The 21,389-nt window shown below is 49.7% G+C and overlaps 6 protein-coding genes across 6 annotated transcripts; 4 read left to right on the forward strand and 2 right to left on the reverse strand.

Moving 5' to 3' along the window:
* The first annotated feature begins 167 nt into the window (after positions 1 to 167).
* On the forward strand, positions 168 to 968 carry F5B22DRAFT_611436 (TOM7 family-domain-containing protein). Its single transcript, XM_047975279.1, has 4 exons — positions 168 to 413; positions 477 to 505; positions 614 to 650; positions 705 to 968. The coding sequence occupies exons 1-4, from the start codon at positions 340 to 342 to the stop codon at positions 724 to 726; spliced, it is 162 nt and encodes a 53-aa protein (XP_047829703.1). The 5' UTR covers positions 168 to 339; the 3' UTR covers positions 727 to 968.
* F5B22DRAFT_611440 (MIF4G like-domain-containing protein) lies at positions 969 to 4,186 on the reverse strand. The gene is made up of 4 exons (XM_047975280.1): positions 3,837 to 4,186; positions 3,242 to 3,711; positions 2,100 to 3,183; positions 969 to 2,048 (listed from the first exon to the last, which is right to left on the reverse strand). Exons 1-4 carry the CDS (start codon positions 3,910 to 3,912, stop codon positions 1,309 to 1,311), a joined length of 2,370 nt encoding a protein of 789 aa, XP_047829704.1. The 5' UTR covers positions 3,913 to 4,186; the 3' UTR covers positions 969 to 1,308.
* A 1,108-nt stretch (positions 4,187 to 5,294) lies between these two features.
* F5B22DRAFT_656884 (kinase-like domain-containing protein) lies at positions 5,295 to 6,847 on the reverse strand (the record flags this gene model as incomplete). The annotated part of the gene is made up of 6 exons (XM_047979998.1): positions 5,295 to 5,496; positions 5,561 to 5,959; positions 6,008 to 6,356; positions 6,412 to 6,495; positions 6,562 to 6,734; positions 6,799 to 6,847. 6 exons carry the CDS (start codon positions 6,845 to 6,847, stop codon positions 5,363 to 5,365), a joined length of 1,188 nt encoding a protein of 395 aa, XP_047829705.1. The 3' UTR covers positions 5,295 to 5,362.
* Positions 6,848 to 11,407: 4,560 nt separating this feature from the next.
* Positions 11,408 to 12,349, forward strand: F5B22DRAFT_611459 (uncharacterized protein). The gene has a single exon (XM_047975281.1). It carries the CDS (start codon positions 11,483 to 11,485, stop codon positions 11,762 to 11,764), a length of 282 nt encoding a protein of 93 aa, XP_047829706.1. The 5' UTR covers positions 11,408 to 11,482; the 3' UTR covers positions 11,765 to 12,349.
* Positions 12,350 to 16,914: 4,565 nt separating this feature from the next.
* On the forward strand, positions 16,915 to 17,820 carry F5B22DRAFT_239514 (uncharacterized protein). Its single transcript, XM_047969922.1, has 2 exons — positions 16,915 to 17,238; positions 17,315 to 17,820. The coding sequence occupies exons 1-2, from the start codon at positions 17,139 to 17,141 to the stop codon at positions 17,680 to 17,682; spliced, it is 468 nt and encodes a 155-aa protein (XP_047829707.1). The 5' UTR covers positions 16,915 to 17,138; the 3' UTR covers positions 17,683 to 17,820.
* Positions 17,821 to 18,374: 554 nt separating this feature from the next.
* F5B22DRAFT_647715 (WD40-repeat-containing domain protein) lies at positions 18,375 to 21,144 on the forward strand (the record flags this gene model as incomplete). Its single annotated transcript, XM_047978916.1, has 3 exons — positions 18,375 to 18,506; positions 18,607 to 20,894; positions 21,021 to 21,144. 3 exons carry the CDS (start codon positions 18,375 to 18,377, stop codon positions 21,142 to 21,144), a joined length of 2,544 nt encoding a protein of 847 aa, XP_047829708.1.
* Positions 21,145 to 21,389: the final 245 nt, after the last annotated feature.

The raw sequence follows: 21,389 nt of genomic DNA on the forward strand, positions 1-21,389 counted from the left end.
CAAGCTAAAGCCGGGAGCTTCAACTTCATCAGCCAAGGATTCTAATCGATTGGAGTCGCCAGCCCGCTGCCAGCTGTCACGGGAGGTGCCTGCCCTTGACAGCCTATTACGTAGGTACCTAAGTACCCCTACCAGCTCAGTCCGAAATTTTGAGAGAATCGAATGGTGCATCTCGAAGCTCGTCATCCTTTCTGAGTACGCGCTTCACCACCATCTACCTCCGTCGCATTCCACAGTGGGCAGCAAGATTAACATTGCTACCCCTCTCCAAACTACCATCGTCCTCGCCCGTCCTCGGACCGTGCTCACACTACAAAACACACCATAATACCGCCCAACATGTTCGCCCTTTCTGAGGACTCCAAGGAGCGCATCGGCAAGATCATTGAGGTCTCAAGGGTTGCCATGCACTAGTACGTTTATAAACCCTCCGGTTCGGCGGACAGCGCAGTTCCACAACTAACAGGTCTTGATAGTGGTTACTTGCCTTTAATTCTCTATCTCGGTACGCTTCGAGTTCCCTCGAGCCTCGTTCTCGGACCGTCCTAATTTCCATGCTCTCGTTCATGTTCACCGGATACAACACATATTCTAACTTGAATCTCTCTAAAAGGCTATACACGCAGCGATCCTCGTCCATCGATCATCCGGTAAGGCCCCTCATTAGCTTGACAACAAACTGCAGTCAGCTCACGCTCCTTCAGACTACTCTCCCCTCTCTACTAAACCGGTTCCGAGTTGGAGACTTGTTATAAGTTAAAGAAACGCTTTGGGAAAATCAAAGCAACACAAGAAATGTGTGTACGTTAAGATAAACCGTCCCTAATCCTGGGACATCGAGGTTAGAAACTGCATATTGGACAGGAGGTCTGGCGTTTGCACACGATTGCGCGATGGCTGTTACATCGCTAGCTACCTGCTTGTAGAATACAAATGTAATGATACCACTCAATGGAAATGACGCCACATCATCTGGTTTAACGGATAATCGATTGCGCTGGCAGCTATGAACGTACTATATGAAGAACTCTTCATCGACCACGGTTTCTCAGCACTTGCACAACGATCTAAGCCTGAATAATTATTGCCCGAAGTTATGTCGATACTAATGTACAACGTTGTTTTCCCCAGAGATAACCATGAGCTGTCGCCAGATCTAATTGATACAGTCTTCGTGAAGTAAAAGGCGGAATCTTCAAGCACGATGCTGCCAAACGAAACAAGCCCACCAAGCCGACATCAAATCTACCACGGAGCCACCCACCACTAGGACAAAGGGGCCGTGATTCTTGCTCGCTCGACCTTATCCTATGCATTCTCGGCCGGGGTTTGGTTCTCGTTCAAGAATGCCTCCTCGATAGCCGAGCGCCGTCGGAAGACTCTCAGCCACCTCTCGCCCCACCGCTTAACAAGGTCCTCGCCGCCGTCAGAGGCTGCGGGATCCATGAGCTGATCTTTGGTTCCTTGCGCCCAACTTACCAACGCGTCGTCCATGATCTTGAACAGCTCACGCATAGCCGTTATTTCTTCTTGCAGCCCTTCTGAGACGCCGCCCTTGACCACTTGGCGGAGCCTACTGGTCACCTTCACAACGGCATTGAAGACTAGCTCGAATACCCATGCCTTGCTCAAAGCTTGCCCGTAGGGACCGGCACGATCACTAACTAGCGCCCAGTCGATGACGGCGCTTGGTGTTACGATAGAATAGTTTAGCAACTTTTCAATAATGCTAATGGCAACGCCAGGGTGGGCCGACCAGTAGTTCATTACGGCTGTGATTATCTGTGCTCTTGCCGCCTCGGATGCCGCTCCAGCGTCAAGTAGCCGATCCTTGGTTCGTTCAATGCAAGCGAGGACGTGAGAGAGTGACTTGGAGCCCACCCAACAGACGGCGGTCATAAAGATATCCGTGCTCGTAACTAGGGGGTCAATGGCTTGATCAAGCGCGGCCGAGTGGATACGATCAATCACGGGCTGGATTTCTTCGTCTGTTGCCTTGCGCTTGAGAAGAGCAGCGAGTTCCTTGCCCTCTGCAGAAAAAGGCGTGTCTACAGTAACTATTAGCTAGCTGTTCATGTCTGAGATAAGTGATAACTTACGTTCATTGTTGAATTTGAACTCGGGAGTATCTTGTTCCTTCTCGGGGCCGATCAGAGCTTGGTATGGCTCGGGTAATGTACCCTTGATCCGTTGGGCAAAGCTCAAGCGAATTTCCTTATCTAGAGCACCTAGAATGAATGATTTACAAGGATGCATGTCAGGCAAGTTGACGTCTTCAACCCATTCGGTCCACTTCCACATGAACCCAAAGTTGCTGAGATGATGAGTAAACCAGTCTAAGAAACGGTAGCCAAGTTCAAGGTCCAGACGATGGGAATTTTGATAACAGTAACGAATAGCACGCCCCAGACTAGGTGCGATAGCTGCTGGTGCAATCTTGCAGGCTTCAGTCAACACAGAATGGTAATATACCAGCTTGTGCTCCGGAGTGGGAAGTTGGAATAGCTGCGAGAAGACAGCATCTACGGCAACATCTTCAGGCTTCCAGGAGGAGCGATCACCATCTACGTCACGAAGACGATCGAACGGGGTTGCACGCTTGATAAAGGTCCCTGGAGCAAAGTAACAGTCTGCATCTATAAGGAAGCGTGCGGTCACGTTGCGGTTGAAATGGAGGACGTTGATGGTGTCCAGCAACGCATCCCGAATGATGGACGACGCGATATTGTTGACTGCGGGGACAGATTCAATGTCCTGATGAATGTAAACGGAGAAATATATCTCAGGAAATAAGGGGCGCGGCCCAGCGGTAACCTTTTCTGGAAGGGATATGGTGGGTAAGGCATGCTTTTGGGCATTATCCAACTTCTCCTGTTGCTCGATCTCTTCGAGCGGCATCCGCCATGGTCTTGGTAGGCACGATAAGGACCAGCCGCTGGTAGCCTCATTCTGAAGCTGCTTCTGAAGTAGACCGATGAGGCTCATGTTGGCGGCTGGGCTCTCGGTTCCGCTCTCCGCATGGTACGGGTCTATAAGAACTTGTAGCGCGTGAGGTTCTGAGGCGATTATGTCGGTCTTGTCCATTAGCTCAGCAGCTTTTTGCTGTGATTCTGTTGAAGGTGCAGCAGCCAAAATATAGGGAATCGTGAGTAGGATGATCTTCACAAGTTCTGTCCCGATGGTCTGAATTCATGTTAGAAGCGGAAACATGCAGTGAAATAGAGACGGGTGTTTAGCCTACGTCATCCGAGCTTGCAGTTTGTAGATCAACAGCGCGGCTGAACAACTCGTCTAAGACGGAAAACAAGCCATCGCCCTCCAAGCAGCTCTGTAGGCATGCCAGAAATTTGAGATATAGCTTTACATCACGCCACTCGCCCTCCTTCGCTCTCTGTTCGGTCGTAGAGGTAATGCGCGCAAGCAGAGCGTCGATGAGTTCGGGTTTCAACGAGTTGACGACTAATACAACCGCGGCGACAAATGGAATTTTGAGGGGTTGTTCGATCGCCATCTGTGGCACTAGGTCCTGAAAGGTGGTTTGTACCTCTTGGTCGTCGTGGCCGTCGGCAATCAGCTGTGCGATGGACTGCACATCCTCGTGCCACCTGCGGAGGGGAGATTCTGCTAAGCCCAGAAGCTGCTTTCGTATACGGACGTGCGGAGGCGCATCGTAGCGGCGGCGTTGCGGCCGGCGGTCATACTCATCATCATCTGTAACAGCCCCGTCAGCGAGTCTTCGGTCTCGGTATTTGCGCCTACAAATGGTATGGACTGGAAGGCAATAACAAGACGACGGAACCAGTCCTCAAGCTGCAACCAGCGATACGTTTACTCACCTCTGTATCGCCTCTTTCGGCTGTTGTAACCACCACCGCCGCCGCCGCCGGGCTGTCTGCGATCGTAATCGGTCATGTCTACGAGAAATCGGAGAATACACCCCCGAGGTGGACAGCTTGAACGGTTGACGAGCGGATGGCCCTTCAATGGATGGCAAAAGCTGCACTGAGTCTTCGGTGGGGTGGCTATTTAGAGCTCTAGGTTGGTGAATGGACCATCCGGACTACCTAACCGATGCCGTGGGTAGGTTTCTGAAGATTGATCGGGTTGATAGGTGTAGTTGCTTAGCTTCGGATAAGCAGTTACATACTACCTACCTGGGTAGGTAGCTTGGACGTGACGCGCCGTGCACGGACCCGCTCTTCAGACTCGACTCGTCTCTGACCTCCATCTACAAGTAACGCTGCGTCATGAGCGTTCAAAGCAACAAGAAAAAATATCCCCAAAGCAATGAGATCTTTTTTCTTATCAACACCTACCATGTGTGAACACACGTTGAGACTTTACTCTATGTCAAAACTCGTTTTTAGTTGTAGCCTACTTCATACGCTTACTGAGACATTTCTACTTCAATCTAATTTGTACCACTCACTGGATGGTTGTATCTCACATAAATCCACGACGAAAGATTGATAATGTCGGTTTCTCTTGGGCGAAGGCTGCTTCTCTTTATCATGCTAGAGCCGAGTATTCGAGCCCTGCCTTGTCTGGGCGTCTCGTCACAGACAGCAGGCCTTGTGTTTTTTATTTTTCCTCTTTTGTCCCTTCCTACACGTGATGGGTAGGAATACGCCGTCCGATGCAAAGAAATCTTTTGGAGTATCCGAATTTTCCCCCGAGGGCGCAGCTCTGAATTTCCGCAACGAAGACGACGAGGACAGGCCCTGTCAAATGGAATATCAATGCATCCCTCTCACGCAATGCTCTCGAGTCCTACTCTGGGCCGTACCCTACTCATCGAACAAAATATACGCCACAGTAACCCTCTTGCAACATGTATGTAGGCTATTCCGAGGCTGCACATAAAGGGGACCCAACCACTTCATGGCCGTTCCACCACAAGGACAAAGCGAATAATCGAACAAGATAGTGAAAGCAAATGTCGTCTCAGCCATGCATAGAAAGACAACTAAGAACACAGGGCGGGTATTGCGTGTCCTAGTCGCTGATCTAGGCATCGTACTTGCGGCCGTCCCCGCCGCCGCATCTGAGCTGCCAAGATCAAGCCGTGCTGTGGATCTTCGATTGAAAGTTCCTACAGACATCCTAGAAATTGCTAGTCTGGTAGTGACGTTCTCCTACATCCCAATTGCCTGAGTCAGATCTCCTCATACTTCATCATCACAAACCTGGGTGAAAAGGTGTTGAGATAGACGAAGGATTGCTTCTTCCGGCTGTGCTGCGCTCGAAAGCCTAATGCGGGTGCTGATGTCGTATACAAATCTGGCGAGTGAGCAAATGTGGCTACGGCGATACAGGCGACATTGCGTAATCAGAAAATTCAAAAGCCACAATCAAGCATAGCTCAGTCTAATCGAGCCATCATATCTTGCTTCGACATTGGCGTGAAATTATCGATGTCAATTCCTCGGCTGACGAGCGCTGGCCTCATGTGTGGAGGAACCAACTTGTGATTCAGATGCGGCGCGATGGACATTTCTAGTCAAGTTCCGTTAATACAGTCTGCAAAGTCAGGCTATTCAGAGGGATAAAAGTCACTGACCATGCTTAGTAAAGTCGAAAAGACTAGGCAAGTCTCTCAGCTGGCCACTCGAGTGTCGTGAATCTGGAAGTTTTGTACTAGGATCCCGCAGCTCATCGAAGAATGGATGCACCATAGCGTCAACAGCACTCAGACGCTCGGTGGGGGTATACTCTAGCAGTTTTGCTATCAAGTCGAGCGCATGCGCGTCGGCCTTCCGGAACACTTTACTGAATGGATGAGGCTTAATTTGAGGAAATTTATGCTCCATATAGTTGGGGTTCATGGTTCGAATTTGTTCCCTGGTAGGTGTCCCGAGGACCTTGATAATCTCCACAAGTTGGTCAATGCCAGATTCTCCCGGGAATAATGGTTGGCCCAACATCAATTCTGCCATTACGCAACCAGTCGACCATACATCTACTTAGAGTCAGAAATAGATCCTAACAGGAATATAGAAGCTCTCACCTATTTTGGTTGTATAATTGGTCGCACCAAAGATCAATTCCGGTGCTCTATAGTATCTAGAGCAAATATAGGATACATTGGGCTCGTTCTCAACCAAAATCTTGGCGCTCCCAAAGTCGCAAAGCTTTAGTATCCCAGTGTTCGGGTCAAGCAGGAGGTTTTGTGGCTTGATGTCGCGATGGCAAATACCTTGGGAATGGATATAGGCCAAAGCTCGGAACAGCTGATAAATGTACAGCTTGACTTCGAGAATCGGCATCGTTGTTTTCATCTTGTTGAAAAACCGCGACGCACGATACACGGTCTCGGGCACAAACTCTTGCACGAGGTTCAGATAAACCTCATCCTTCTATGCCATGTGTCAGAAAATATTTGTTGGACGACGGGTCTAGGTCAATTCTCACACGCTCTCCATTGGAATAGTAGAAGGCTTTCAAGTGCACAATGTTTGGGTGTCGCACAATGCGCATAATCTGAAGTTCTCGGTTCTAATATAATTGTTCAGCGAATGAGTTTGGAAGCTCAATGCTGGGTAACATGGTTCTTAGACCTACCTTGAACCTCTTGTCCTGGAGTACGCGTTTGATAGCGGCATCCTCGCCTGAAGGCGATAGCTTCGTCTGGAAGACAACGCCGAACGAGCCATTGCCGACGATTTTACACTGTGTATATTGCAGGTCCCTCGTCTCACCGGTGACGCCGTCTTGGACCTTTTCGCGTATAACCTCTACACTTAAACTTAGCAAATTTGATTGCGGAGGAAGCTTTGGTTGTAAGTGGCTCGAGCTCACCTCCCATGCGGAGTGAATTGAATGCCGCAGTCGGGCGGTTCTGCGACATGGTGAAAAGATATCAGCCTTGGACGCACTATGTGGGATACGACCCGGGTCGCCTCTAGTAGTCAGAAAGTAGAGGGGAGCGTCCAGAGGTTTGCGGGCGCCGTGTTGGGCAATGATCGATCAGTGGGTGGGTAGATTCAGCCGGGTTGTGCGTGTGTCGGCGGCACTTGATTGACAGAAAGACTGGCTGCGATTGCGGGGTGCGACTCTCTACGTGCTTTGGAGAGTGGTGTAGAGCAGCCGAGAGATAAAACAGCAGGAGGCAGTGGAAGGAAGATGATAAGAGTGCAAATGCCTGCACCGTGGTTGCGATGCAATGGCGGGTGGGGGGGATGGCGATCAAGTTGGCAGGTGGTGAGTTGTCTTAGCTGGTAGAAAAGGCGTGCACGCACTGGGGTATTGGTTAGAATAACTATGTAGCGAGTTATCTAAATCAAAGAATAGGGGACAAAAAGGAGAGACGTTATTGAAGATGTGGAAGGGAAGAAGCGTATTGTGTTAAGAGAGGCTTCGAGTAGGTAGGATAATGGCTGGGTAGGCGGGTAGGGATCCTGGCGGGGTTTTCAGGGTTGTTTAGGTTGTATGGAGGAGCGATAGGATGACGAGCGTGACTTTGCGGAAAGGGCTGGTTAGGTAATGAGGTCAGGTCAGGCCGGCCGAAAGAATTGACGGGGGACGGAACCAAGACTGGGGTGGGCTGTGCTAAAATCGACCAGTAACGACGGGACTGTAACCGGAGCTCTGCGCTCTGGAGTAGGAGGTATCCATGTATATTCCTCAGATGTTCCTCAGGTGCTCCTCAGGTCGACGACTGCACTCGATTTACCACACGTGTAGCTACGCTTGCACAGAGAGAGCTGGCCGAATGGCAGACGGCGGCAATGCAGGACAGGATAGGCAGATAGACAGCTTGCCCTTGGCCCAATGTTGGCTTCCAGAAGAGGGAACGGGGGCAGCATGGACGAAGAAGGGGATGAAATGAAGATGGATGCGTGCTGTAGGGAGAATAGCCACTCTAAACGATGGTGGCCGTGTCCGTGGCCGTGACTGTGACCACCTACACGCAGCCCATGGTAACTAGCGGTGGTGTAATAATAAGGGTAACGGCTGGTGGACAACCAACAATCATGCTAGCACAACTCACCTCTGAATATGATGTCTGGTAGAGAACAAGGTCCTTGTACAGCCGTCTGCCGGTAGTCCTGGACTCAGATGACGATTAGTGGGCTGACATGAAGGTACCGGTCAAGTACGTGTGGGCTGGTGCAATCTAGAGACGGCGTAGCGTCCGAAGCTGTCGAGTGGACAGAACAGAGCAAGAAATGGAGCAAGAGATGGAATCGTGATGGTGGAAGTAAGGGAGGGAGGAAGACAAGACAAGGAACCAAGCTAATTACTGAGATAGCTAGCTATGTGCAGACTCACTCGCTGAAGAGATTGCCACCAGCTACAGCGTTGGTGTTGGTGTGTGAGTGCGAGTGTGAGCGTGTGTCACAGGCTCACGGGAAACCAGCTAGATAGAGAGGCTCGATGATGATGGGATAGACTGAGAAATGTATACTGGAACCAAACCCAGGATGATTGGGAAAGGAGGAGAGAGAAACGTGGGAAAATATTGGAGTTTAGGATGAAGGCAAGGCAAGGAAAAGGGAGCAGCAGCGGTACCTGTGAGAAGAATGAATGATAGAAGATTTGGCTGGCTTTCTCTCTCTTGACAGGTAGACGAGGAGGGGTAGATGCGCGGCGGGAATCTTGTATGTGCTGCCAGTGCTGCCAGTGCGGACAGAGAGAGCGAGCGAGAGAGGCACAACCAGTGACTTAGCTAGTACTATGTAGCTGGGACAGGCAGGTCTACCTGGATAGAGAGAGGTACAAGAGATGAGAGCTAGACAAGTACCCTCTCAGGCAAAGAAACTAGTTCGAGTACCCGGGTCATACACCATATCAAGTACCTACCGAGATATACGTCGGGAGGAGGAGATGGAATACAAGCCTGGCTTAGCTACCTACCTCGCCTACCTCCTGCCCGGTGGCTTCCCTCTAGGTACCTAAGGTAGGTAGGTTGGTAGGTAGGTGCCTTAGTACCTGGGTAGGCTGGGATCTAGGCTGGGCAGTTGCTAGGTAGGTAGGCGCTGAAAGCAGACCTGTAACTCTAACCCAGGCGGGCTGTATTTCACGTGTGTCTGTGTGCGCGTGTGCGTGTTTTCCGCTACTTGCCTTAGGTAGGTATGTACTTTTACTTTCTTGCAGGTCAGGCGACTGATTCTCTGCGCCGGAGTGGGGCGCCCTTCTGGGTGGTGCAGTCGGTGGTGCAGTTTGTTGCAGGGCAGGTGGTCATCAGCAACTCAGCGAAGGTTCGAATGGCATGCAGATATGTGTACCTACCTAACCTACCTACCTAGGTACCTAGTAGGTAATCCCCAGCCCAGTCCGACATTCGATCCTCTTCGCCAGGTATTGTCGTCGTTGCTTTCTCCCCTTCGCGATGCCACGACTTGCGTGGGGTTCTGCCAGATGCCTCTACTGCTGTAGGTCCCGAGTAACTAGACGATGGATACGTCATCTTGCGATATGGTCGGATCCCCATTTGTAGGGCGTTGTCACAGCACCAACATCCTCTTTAGGCTTCTCCAAGCCCGCCTATGCCATCTTTTGTTCCTCGGGGGCGAGAGAGGTCAGTGTGCCTGTCAATCGTTGTTGATCTACTCGCCATAGAATCAAATATCTGTCTATCTGTCGATCTATTCATCTATCTATCCGCCCGTCCGCCCATCCATTCACCTGTACTACTACTCGGCATAGGTATGATATAAGTAAAGAAAAACAGATAACGCACGGCAAGACGTGATGTGAACCTCAACAAGCCGCTGGTGGGTAGATGCACGATTGTTAGATCAAACTGTGTGTCCTCCAATCAGTATATATTGGTCGACTAATGATGGTGGCTTTTCCCAATCATGTAGGTACCCTGGCCATAGGCGAACAACCTAAGCCTCAACCCATCCTACGTCCAGACTACGTCCTACACGTTCAAGCTTGGGTCGATACCCTGTCTAATGGTCCGTAGCCAACCAAGCGTTGAACGCTTGCAGCTGGGTTTACATGTAATTCACAAATCTACTGGCCAATTGAACCATACGTCTGTCTCATTGTCGCGGTTAGCAGAGGCGCGTGATGCTTAGCCAATCTATTTCCACCCGTAATGAAGAGGGTTAGGCAAATATACTGTACGTGTACCTGCGACAGAGATGTCTACTCCGTAGTCGTGGCGAGCAGGGATATATGCATCCAAAAGTGCCAATAGGTACACTCACAGTACGCTAGATGGCAATATTCTTTGCTCCAGACGTGCAGCCAAAACCAGCCACCCGTCACGCATCCTCTAGGGTATAAGAGAGTATGTAGGGTTACTCCCCCAAGGAATTCCAAAGTTGTCGGAGGTAATTAGAGCAGAATGAAGGTGGTCTCAAAGCTGCGGGTGTTGTTTCGTTGTTTCCTATTCTCTTTCCACGCACTGGAGTGATATGCCAGGATTGCGGCGCGTTGCCGGCAAATATTGTTAAACCAGAGGTGAAAGGCTAGGGTTGACGCATGAATCCATGTCCTGTAGTGCTTCCCAAACGGCTGCCGTGGCTTTCTTCATCTGCTGGCAGGGGGCAAGATCCTTCGCCCAGATTCGCCATATGCTTCCAGCCACGACCACACTCGAGATGCCTGCTGTGGTGCGAAGGGGAAAAATGGTAAAAAATGTACACAACACACGACAAGAAGCTAGACAGTGTTGCTTGTGGGGCACCGCGGAGAAGAGAGCTTCCAAAGACATACAATCAATTTCTAATGCGATGAACTAGACGATGTTGAATAAGTGGCGTTGCTTTTTGTCCTACTAAGGTAGGACTAGGTAAGCATGAAGAGATCATCGATGGCCACACGAGAGCCAAATTCGTGCCTGGACATGCAGACGCAGGGCTACACAACAAGCGACAGCAAGGGAGGCATGATTACCACACCTCTAGACAGTATAACTACTATCTACACCTTACTATCCTTACTGTACATGTAGGTATTCCCTAAACCCTAAAACGACTGAGGTAACAACTGGTGGCGGCACCATTTGGATCCAGCTCTTTGGGTTTCTTCCCAACTTGTTCAGATGAGGTGTGTTTCCTGGCACTCTTTACTCTGCCTAGCTTGGGGGTTTGAGCTACCTACTACGAAGTATGTAGTATGTGGTATGATGCCCAGGTTGGCTTGCTAGAACTGTCCTGTCCATTCCATCAGTCAATGACATACTTGACCACAATCGGGCAAGCAAAGGACGCGGATCGGTACATATTGATGCTCGAGTTGCCTAGCCACCATACCTAGCTCCTTTTCTCCCTACGACAGGTTACAGGCCCCTCATTTTATATGCAGCGTGGTTTCCTGCTCGATTTAGTGGTCAGGTGACGGCCTGCTATTTTTATATTACTACAGGTTTACATACCTAGTAAAGTAGAGGTTTCCAATATCACTGTACCTACATGTAAGTTATATAACACAGCACCTATATACAGTAAGTCGATTGACTTTACCTTGAATTACCTACCTACCTACCTACCTAGGTACCTCTGTATGCAAGCATCTACACATATGCATGTTTGTCTCTGTTCTGTCTTGTGTTTGCCTTGTGTACTCGGGCAGCTTTGTATTGGCGATTCTTCAGTCGTACACGTCCAAGACATACACCTGCAAGTACTCACTTACCAACCTACCGAACCTATCCATGGGTGTATCAATTATCCGCCGAGTCACTCTTACTTCGTACAGCCCCCTCAATATCCCCTTCTGGTTTTTCCTTGTTCCCCGCCAACCAGAGTCTAACGATACCCCACCCCACCAATCAATCAGCTGTGGACCCAAGTTCTCCATACACTAGACTAGGCACCTTGGGTAGGTAGGTCCATCGAGCTTTGAACTTCAACATTGAAGATCAGTCTGGATGTATATTCTACTAACTAGTACATAAGACCATCCTGAAATCTCCCCAGCCTCGAATTTTCTGGTGCAACGAGTTGATCAGAGGTTTGGCCCCAAGCTCCTAAATAGGTTCACAAGCTAGCGACACATCGTATGCTTGACACTTATTCAACTTGAGCCTGCTTGAGTAAATTGATCGCAAAGAACTCCATGGAATACTGCTGTACGTCAAGTGTAGCTAATTGCCTCGATTAAGCATGATTGCACTAGGTAATTCGAAACTCATCTTAGGTATTTCTCTAGTATTCACCAGTCGCTCCCTAGCTTAGGTAGGTCGCTGAGGCAAGCTTGGCATTATAACTCGGGAGGGCTAAGTATGAAAGAGCAATGCCTCTCTATCGTCGTTTGCGACTACCGGTATATTCTGGCTCAGCCATTGCAGTCTTGCCACATATCTATCTACCTTAAGCTGCAATACTTCATTAATATTGGAACGTATACGCGAAGCCACTGTTATCAGACCACATCTTAGACTTTTTGCGAGGCTTTTTTTTTTTTTTTTTTTTTTTTTTTTTTTTTAACGTCGTTATCGATTGAGATGGAGCCTTACTTCCTCCAATCCTTCCAATGCGAACAACAATTCTTGACGAACACACACCACAAGCATGTTAGTACTTGCCAATGCCAGTCTGCTGAGAAACAAGGTCGACCAAATGCCACGTTCCAATTTACATATATGCCTTGTACATATATTCTCGGCCCCAAATCAGACGATTGAACTAGAAAAGGACCTCTCCTCGCCTCTTTCACATTACTATTTCCCCTCACGACGTCACTTAACATAGTGTAACCTCCATCTAAAGCAGCAAGCTCTGCACTAAGTCTCCTTTAGCGGACGATCAGTTGTTGTCATCCAATGGGAAAGCAATTGAAGGTTATTGTTATCCAAACAGGAGGCGCGGCCAGGCCGTCGGTTCGCCTCGATTCGGTACACTGCAAGTCTACAAGCGAACTTTTATGCACAGTAGATAAAGAGAGAGAGAGAGAAAAAAACCCCATGGCTTATTACATCACAATGCTTACGATAGGTGAGACAACAGCTCTATTTTCAGAAATAACCCGTGCTGGCAAAGTCATTCAGCATCCTATTGATCCAGATGTCTGCATGTAATGCATCTAGATGATCAATCGTTTTTATTCGAATCTGCCTTCACAGAGAACTTTATATACTATAGGTCATACAGCCATTTTCGTGATGCGCTAGCTTCCCGAGTAAGGTACCCGACAAGCTCGAAAAGTTGGACGTCACTAAGGTTGCAAGTGGTGTGAATAGTCCCACCATATCATCTCTCCCGCCTGGTCGCTATGTAACTCCACCCAACCTCATCCACCTCATCCCAGCTGATCTGGGTATCATCTCCCACATCCCTCCATGCCAACTTGCTATTCTAGCATAATTGATACAAACAGCACAGAGTGTACAGAGGTTGTCAAGATAATTGCAGTTTCACGCTTACAAGAACTATGCTTTAATCCGCTCAAATTTGACAGAAGAGTCGCTGTGAAGCCTGGCCGCTACCATCCTGTCATGAGACAGTGTCAGGAGTAAGTAGATGCCATTCGTTTGCTTACATGTATGTATCGGTATTCGGGCTTGTCACCTTCCATCGTCTAGCCCAACATACTTACATGTAGTCTCGTGTTCCAAGCAACCCCGGTACACAATGGGGCCAGCGCTGCCGGTTACGGACTGCCTACAAGAGCCCCAAGAGTCGATTGAGGACCTCGACTTGGTCGGCATTGGTTCCCCTGGCGAAATTCTTCGGCCACGTGAGTAACTACAACGGCGAACGCGCGCGCTAACGCATACAACACTTAATCTACTTGTGTGATAGGTTTACAACAGGCCAATGCGGGCCGGGAGACTCGAGATTCCAATTTCTGTAAACGGATTGTCGTTTGCCAGAATTTAGGGCTGCCTGCCTTACTAGATAGTCTCAAAACTATAGTAGCGTACATATATAGCTTTTATCTACGATTAAGAAACAAAGATGTGACCGAAACTAGGCATGTCACATTCGTCTAGCCAGTGACATCAAATATCGAACATCATTCGAACCATAAATGCCGTGTTCTTCGACGCAACCTGGCGTAGAGCATACGGTAAGTGATAGAGCCAGAATAAGCATGTATAAACGTCGAGATAATCGTCGTTTTCCATCTGAAATGTGGAATACACTTCGTAGTACCTAAGGTTAGTAAGGGCCCAGTGCCACCACAACCTACCATATTTCTTACTCACACCGGACCAAACACGATGCAAACACTTGTAAGTCGCCGCCACCAGTCGGTAGCAAAAGCCAAGCAAAACTTGGTCATTTTGACTTGCTCGAGTGCCTTCTTTAGTTTTGAACAGCGTGATTATAGGCATCCTTGGGCTGGCCTAGCAAGCCCACGGCAACTACTTGTAAGCACCTTCCCGCCCAGCCATCGAAAGTGTGACGTATATGTACGTCAGATACATACCAAGTTTCCCGGTCTGATTCCTCTGCAACTTGCCTTCTTCCTCTCTGTCCTCGTTTTTACCTCTACCCTCACCAGTGACCAAAGTTCGGCCAAAGTACAATATTCCTGCAACGAGCCAAGACGCGGGTCTTCTTCACGATACCGATGTTAGAGCGTGCCATGCTGTACCCTTTAATAGCGATAAAAGCGATATAGTGATGTATACCATCTGCCACTGCAAGATCGTTGGTCCGTTCTGGCTGCTCACCTGCGAGTGGCACGCTGTGAACAGTTAGAAAGTTTCAACTATATCATCATATGGAACTTTATATGTTATCTACGACTACCGACAACTAAACAGTATTACGGGAGACAGCAACATGATCTCGGGCTTGCTTCATCATATACACCTTTATATATTAACATCGATGCCCCTAATGCATGAACCCATCACGTAATGCAAGCCAGTCTGCAATCAATAGTTGAGTAAGCCTCAAATATTTATGTTTCCTCACTGAAGTTCTAGATTCGTTCACTTGCTCCCCAAAGCGGTGCTCTCCGTCAATTTACTGCCGCGAATATCAAAGGAGACACATGAATTGCCGCCTAGCTGCATGGGAATGGAGGCTGTTTCTTCTCTTCACCTCGGTCTAACTTACTTGACCAAAGCTCGTTCTAATTGTAACATCAAGCAAGGTGATAAACTACTACCAATTCCAGACACTGAGACAGAAGAATTCTCCCCCTTTGCAGTTTCGATAGAATATGCGATGCTTGGAGCTAGTCGTTTTTGAGAGCTCGGGGCAGCGTCGTAGGGAATTCTAACTTTTGTGTCTGTTATTATCGTAACGACACGAAAGACGCAAGCGTCAAGACATAAAGGCAAGCATCGTTGTATGCTTTCCCTTAGGGTCTTTGAAAGATAATGGGTATATAGTACCAAGAGGTGGACCAGGCCTTCATACAAACTACTAGGTACGTTCATCCTAAGTGACGTCCATCACCAATTTAAGACTGACCAGATGCTAGGATTAGCAAGGCTCAAATTTGAAGGTTGTCTTTAACATCCCACCTCATCTATATCGGAGAGAGAGCTAATATCAGACCAAGGGCGCATCTTTACCATTGCTCAGCCAGCCATGGTGAAGATCACTACGAACTTGTGATGTCCGTATCTTAGATGTCAAGACATTCCTAGCGTCGCCACATCCACAAGATCCATCACCAGCAGTGTAGCTACCGGCAGCCCTTGCTTTGATATAGATTGGGCCCCTGACATTGCAGGTTTGCCAAGACCATTCTCTTCCCAATCAATGTCTATAAATCGGCTTTGAAGGCGGTTTCCGGCTTAATACCGTGCCCGCCGTGGGGATTTCTGGTTCTTTACGACGCCAATCGGGGCACCTCACTCTACTCAAACACTGGTTCAACTGCTTCAGCTTCAACCAAATAGGCTTGCTCACGGATACCAAGCAACCCGCAACACGCTCTTTCTATCAATTATTCATGCATATACCGCTTTCCGTAGCTCCGCTCTCCCGTTTGGGAGGGAGACACATATCTAATATGAGGCGAGGTAATCCGTCCACTCGAAAAGAGCTGCCCTCCCTTTCATGAGCTCGAGGCGGGGTACGACCGAGACGACCAACAAGCATGAGGCAAGGAGGGCGTTCCCTCGCCACATGAGCTCTGATACTCTGTCACAAATGACGGCGGGCCCACCTGTTCGGAGCATGCAGAGCCATCGTCAGATGACGATACATCAGCACCCACCTCCGGTATTCTACATGCCACCGGCGATTTCGTGACCCCAAAGTTCACCAACCTCCTCTTCTCCTCTTCGCCACAGGTCTCCAATACGTTCCTGACAAGAGATCTTATAATCTGCGCTAGGGAATCTAAATTGTGAACCTCTTTAAGCATGCAATAGTCCACTGCCGCACTCACACCACATAGTGGTCTCGAAGCTCAATCATAACGAGAACGGACTTTTTCCATGATCGCAATAGGGCTAGCCGGTAACGAGCAACGACTACGATTCTTAGATACCTGTCCTGGCGAGTTCCAGTCACTCTGCAGTAGGAAGATCAGTGTTCGGCAGGGGTTCCTTTTCGAAGGTCCTTTGACCATGTTGCCACCCAGGCTTCCTGTTTGAGCGACGCGCATATTTCTCTGCTCATTTGCCTTCTAGCTATACCTGAAGGCACCGTTTTGGTAGTGTTCTGACTGAAACAATAGACGGCATCCATCGTTGAGGATACACAAGACTACGTGAGGGCGGTACTGTATGTCCCTGATAAACTCGTCTGTTTGCTTGGTTCCTGAAAACGCAACTCCCCGCCCTTTCTCGTGATATACAACCTATGCAATTCCAACCCATAGGATTGGAACGTTGGCTCCAGGACTTGTCTCCGGCCAAGCATTGTTGCGAGGTGGAACCCAGCGCTCAGGGACCTACCTATCTGATCCACACAAGCTTCCAAAGCTCTGAGGTAGGTATTTTCGTTCCAGTCCTGCTCTAGTACGTGTCTCTCTCTACAGTATTCTACCTTGGCGTTGGGCGCAATGGATGCATGCGTGCTGCATGCAGATCAGGCGAGACTGGCTCGGATAGGACAAATTGTGACACCTTTACCCCCTGCCTGCACTACATGAAATTCCACGCAATTGGCCTGCAAGGACGCCCCTTGCTGGCTGTCCTTTGGCTGTTTATCGGACTCGGCACTGAACTCTTATAAGCTTATCATACTGTCAAGAAAAAAGGATCTAGAGTGCACTCAAAGGAAGTCCTAAGTCAGGTGATTTCAATATCATCAATTGACAGATTCATGAGCACGCCTGCGTGTGGCGTAGCACCAAATAATTGTGGTAGACGCGCACCCCTGATAGCGCTCATTCTATTCTCATTAATGCGGTCAGATCATCGAGGTAGCACAACCCGACCTAAGTCAAGTCTTGATAGAATGATACGACGGGATATGGCTAACGGGGTCGGCTCGTGGAGTTGTAAGTAGAGATGTGTCTCCGGGAAATAGTCGGCAGCACGAAACTCCCGACACAGCGGGCTCTTCCGGAAATAAAAACCCGAAAAGAACCTCTCTTTTGGAGATCCTGGCCACCCATCCAGTGCATGAGCAGGCAAGCATGTATCATCATCTCCAGACATCTACCTTCGGAATACAATTTAACCCGGCTACTATTGATCTCTGGGAGTTTGTTTGTTCTATTGGCCATAATGCAGTAATGTTCGGCTCTGGATGGAGCAAAGTCATGGATATGGACGCGTCTGCTTGCGTCACCTTTATCTCGAAAGAGCATGGTACTTCATTATCTACAAGGTTGAGAACAAGAATCGAGGTCGATCCTAAATAACAATCATTTTAAATCCTTATGACAGTCAATGATTAATGGATTATAAATACACCAGTACCATACAACCATCTCAAGTTCCAGCTTCGGCTGGTTGGAGAAGGGTGTTGTTAGGCCAAACATGAAAGTTGGAGAACTCGTTGAATGTTTATCAGCCATACAGTAGCTTTGATCCCGCCTGGTATCTCCATAAGGCTCAATAGACGGGAAATCCGGAGATGCTTTTGAAACTCCACACAGATATTTTTAAAGAGTAATCTGATAGACCCCTACGATTGTTTACAAGAGATGTACATTGAATTTATGTCGCCAGTAACATAAGCACACACTGCCCGAAGGATAGATAGGTATCTCATATATATGAATCAAATAACTGGAGAAGCAAGAGTAAGAGTAAGTGAAGCGCTTGCCTATGTATTTATGTCAATGAAGCTACATAACGCCATCTAAACATCTCAGAGATATGATAGAATGAATGGAGTGAGAGAGCAGATAGTTTTCGGCTGCAGACGGCTGGCTGACAACTGTCACTAACGGTAAAAGTTGGAAACTGAGCTGGCTCATCCAATCAGGAAGCGCCTGCAGCCACAAGATGGAAACAAAAGCTTGACAAACTCGTAAATTCCCAACGTGCCTAAATTACGGGGTGTGTCTTACGGGAAAGGGTGAAATAAATTAAGAGCAGAACTGTGAAGATGGACGAAGATAATACATGGATCGAATACCTATCCGTGGGAGCTAACAGACACACAGCCGTGGCGGACTGGAGCCAGGATGGCTTGGTAGCTTTCGGTGCTGACTCTAACATTGCCTTGTGGCGGCCTCATGTATGTTATCATCAACCAGCGCCTCATGGTGCAAAACCCAAAAAGACGAGAAAAAATTCCAAACGGTGACGAGTGCGCACTAATAGTATGAGTGAATTAGGACTCGCAACCGAGAGGTGTGACAAGTCTCTTATCAGGACACAAGGACACTGTGAAAGCCATCAAGTTTCTCTCTAGAAGCGAGGGCGAGGGCGAGGGTGCTCAGCACCGAACATATCTTCTTAGCGGGGCTGACGACCACTGTCTGAAGATATGGTCTTTGTCACGCGATGGTGTCACTGAGTGCATCCAGACCTTACAAGAGCACACGGCATCAGTAAATTGCATAGCAACCGTGTATGAGCGGAAAGGAAGGAGAAGAAGTGACTCCTCTACCGCCACCATTTTCGCCACAGGCGCTGCTGATGCATCGATTAAGATATGGGCTTTTGACGGGAGAGAGGCGCGGGTGGTACAGACGATCAACCCCAAGCCCAAGTTCTTCCCCTTGGCGATAGCTCTTAGTAGGCTTGACGAAAGCGGCGAAGCTTTGGTCCTTGCCGCGGCAGGAACAAGAGATATAGTCCAGATTTTTGTCGTTGAATCAATTGCGAACCCCGAGTTTCAGCTGCAGGCTACACTGACAGGCCACGAGGGCTGGATCCGATCGCTGGATTTCACCTGGGAGAAGGATAATGAGGGAGATGGCATGGGTTCAGATTTACTCCTGGCATCTGCCAGCCAAGATAAGTATATACGTCTTTGGCGACTGCACCAAGGCAAAGAGCTACCCGCGGCCGTAGCTAATGGGGCTGATCCCTCACTGGGCGCATATCTACCGGGAAAGTCTCCCTCCAACAAAGCCCACAGACTCAACACTGGTGGCAAAGATTATACTGTTACGTTTGAGGCTTTGCTTCTTGGTCACGATGATTGGATATACAGCGCGAAGTGGTATACGAGCACGGAAACCGGGAGATTACAACTTCTATCGGCGTCGGCGGACAACACGCTCGCAATATGGGAAGCGGATCCGTCATCCGGAATCTGGGTGACGAATGTGCGACTGGGGGAGATTAGCCGAGAGAAGGGTGCCACGACAGCAACTGGGAGTACAGGCGGGTTCTGGACGGGCCTTTGGTCGCCGGACGGCATGTCGGTGACGTGCCTGGGGCGGACCGGTTGCTGGCGAGTATGGAACTACAACAAAGACGAGGATCAATGGACGCCCCAGATCGGCATCAGCGGGCACACGAGAGCTGTGACAGGAATAGCATGGGCTAAGAACGGCGACTACCTACTCTCCACAGGTGCCGACCAAACCACACGACTGCACGCGAGCTGGAAACGGGACAACAACAGCACATGGCATGAAATGGCCCGTCCCCAGATCCACGGATACGATCTGAACTGCATCGACTCTCTCGGAAGCTCGCAGTTCGTGTCGGGCGCCGACGAGAAGCTCATGCGCGTCTTCGACGAGCCGAAAGCCGTAGCCAAGCTCCTAGGCCGACTCTGCGGGATCAACGACAGCAGCACGGCCGTGGACGCGATGCCCGACGCCGCGAACATGCCGGTCCTAGGCCTCTCGAACAAGGCCATCGAAGCAATCGACGACGACGCGGAGATAAGCACGTCCGCGAACCCGGAGACGGACCGCGAGGCGCTGGATCCGGGGACGACGGTGCGCAAGTCGGCGCTCGAGATCGACCACCCGCCCTTCGAGGACAGTCTCTCCCGGCACACGCTCTGGCCCGAAACGGAGAAGCTCTACGGACACGGGTACGAGATCTCGTGTCTAGCCGTGAGCCACGCGGGCGACCTGATCGCGAGCGCATGCAAGGCAAGCTCCGTCAACCACGCCGTGATCCGCATCTTCGAGACGCGCAGGTGGACCGAGATCAAGCCGCCGTTGACAGCGCACTCGCTAACGGCCACGCGCCTCCGGTTCTCCCCGGACGACCGGTATATCCTGAGCGTGGGGCGAGACCGGCAATGGGCCGTCTTCGAGCGAGAAGAACAAGGTGTGCCAAAGAACGGAGACGAGGGCGATAATACCGCACCTGAAGACGCAGCGCCAAGCTACAAGATACTCCAAGCGAACCCGAAGGGCCACACGCGCATGATCCTCGACGCTGCCTGGGCGCCCTCGCAGCCACAAGTCTCGTTTGCGACGGCAGGCCGCGACAAGTCGGTCAAGCTCTGGCGGCGCGGCGAAGGGGAGACGGAGTTCGCGTGCGCGGCGACGATCGCGGAGACACACTCGGTGACAGCCGTCGACTTTCACCCGCGCCCGGACAAAGACGGCCGGTTCGTCCTCGCCGTCGGGACTGAAATTGGCAAGATCTCGATCCACATCCTAGACCCGAGGTCTCTGACGGCTGTTTCGAGTTTTACATTACGAGCTGAGTATGTTGACGAAACCCCCTTTGTTTTTTTCCCCTCCCCTCCCCTCCCCAACGAAATAACATTTCAAAATCCCTTAACGTATTTGATATCATCTTATCGCGGCTCTGTCCACTAATGATGCCATAGGCTCTGCCTCGCAAAACCCGTTCTGCAACTCTCCTGGAGGCCGCAAACAGATTCTAGCGAGCTGGCCGTGGCGGGAGACGACAGTTCACTAAGGATATACCGCATCTCCGACGACGAGAAATGATCATATAAAAGATTCGATGCGATTCGTTGCCCTATTCGACTATAACTGCACTATCTAATGCGATGTTTTCGCCCACAGAGGCACTACGGCGCTGTCCAAAAAAAAAAAAAAAAAGGCGTGTGTCATTCCGCGTGACGCCGCTTGCGCTCTCCCCCGTTCTAAGACACATTTCTCAATTCGATATCCATGCCTGCGCCCTGCCTTTTTTGAGATCGTGTTTTTTTGCTCTGGCCGCCAAACAATAA

The sequence above is a fragment of the Xylaria bambusicola genome (assembly GCF_022495145.1).
Source record: "Xylaria bambusicola strain CBS 139988 unplaced genomic scaffold F5B22scaffold_28, whole genome shotgun sequence".
Lineage (NCBI taxonomy): Eukaryota > Fungi > Ascomycota > Sordariomycetes > Xylariales > Xylariaceae > Xylaria > Xylaria bambusicola.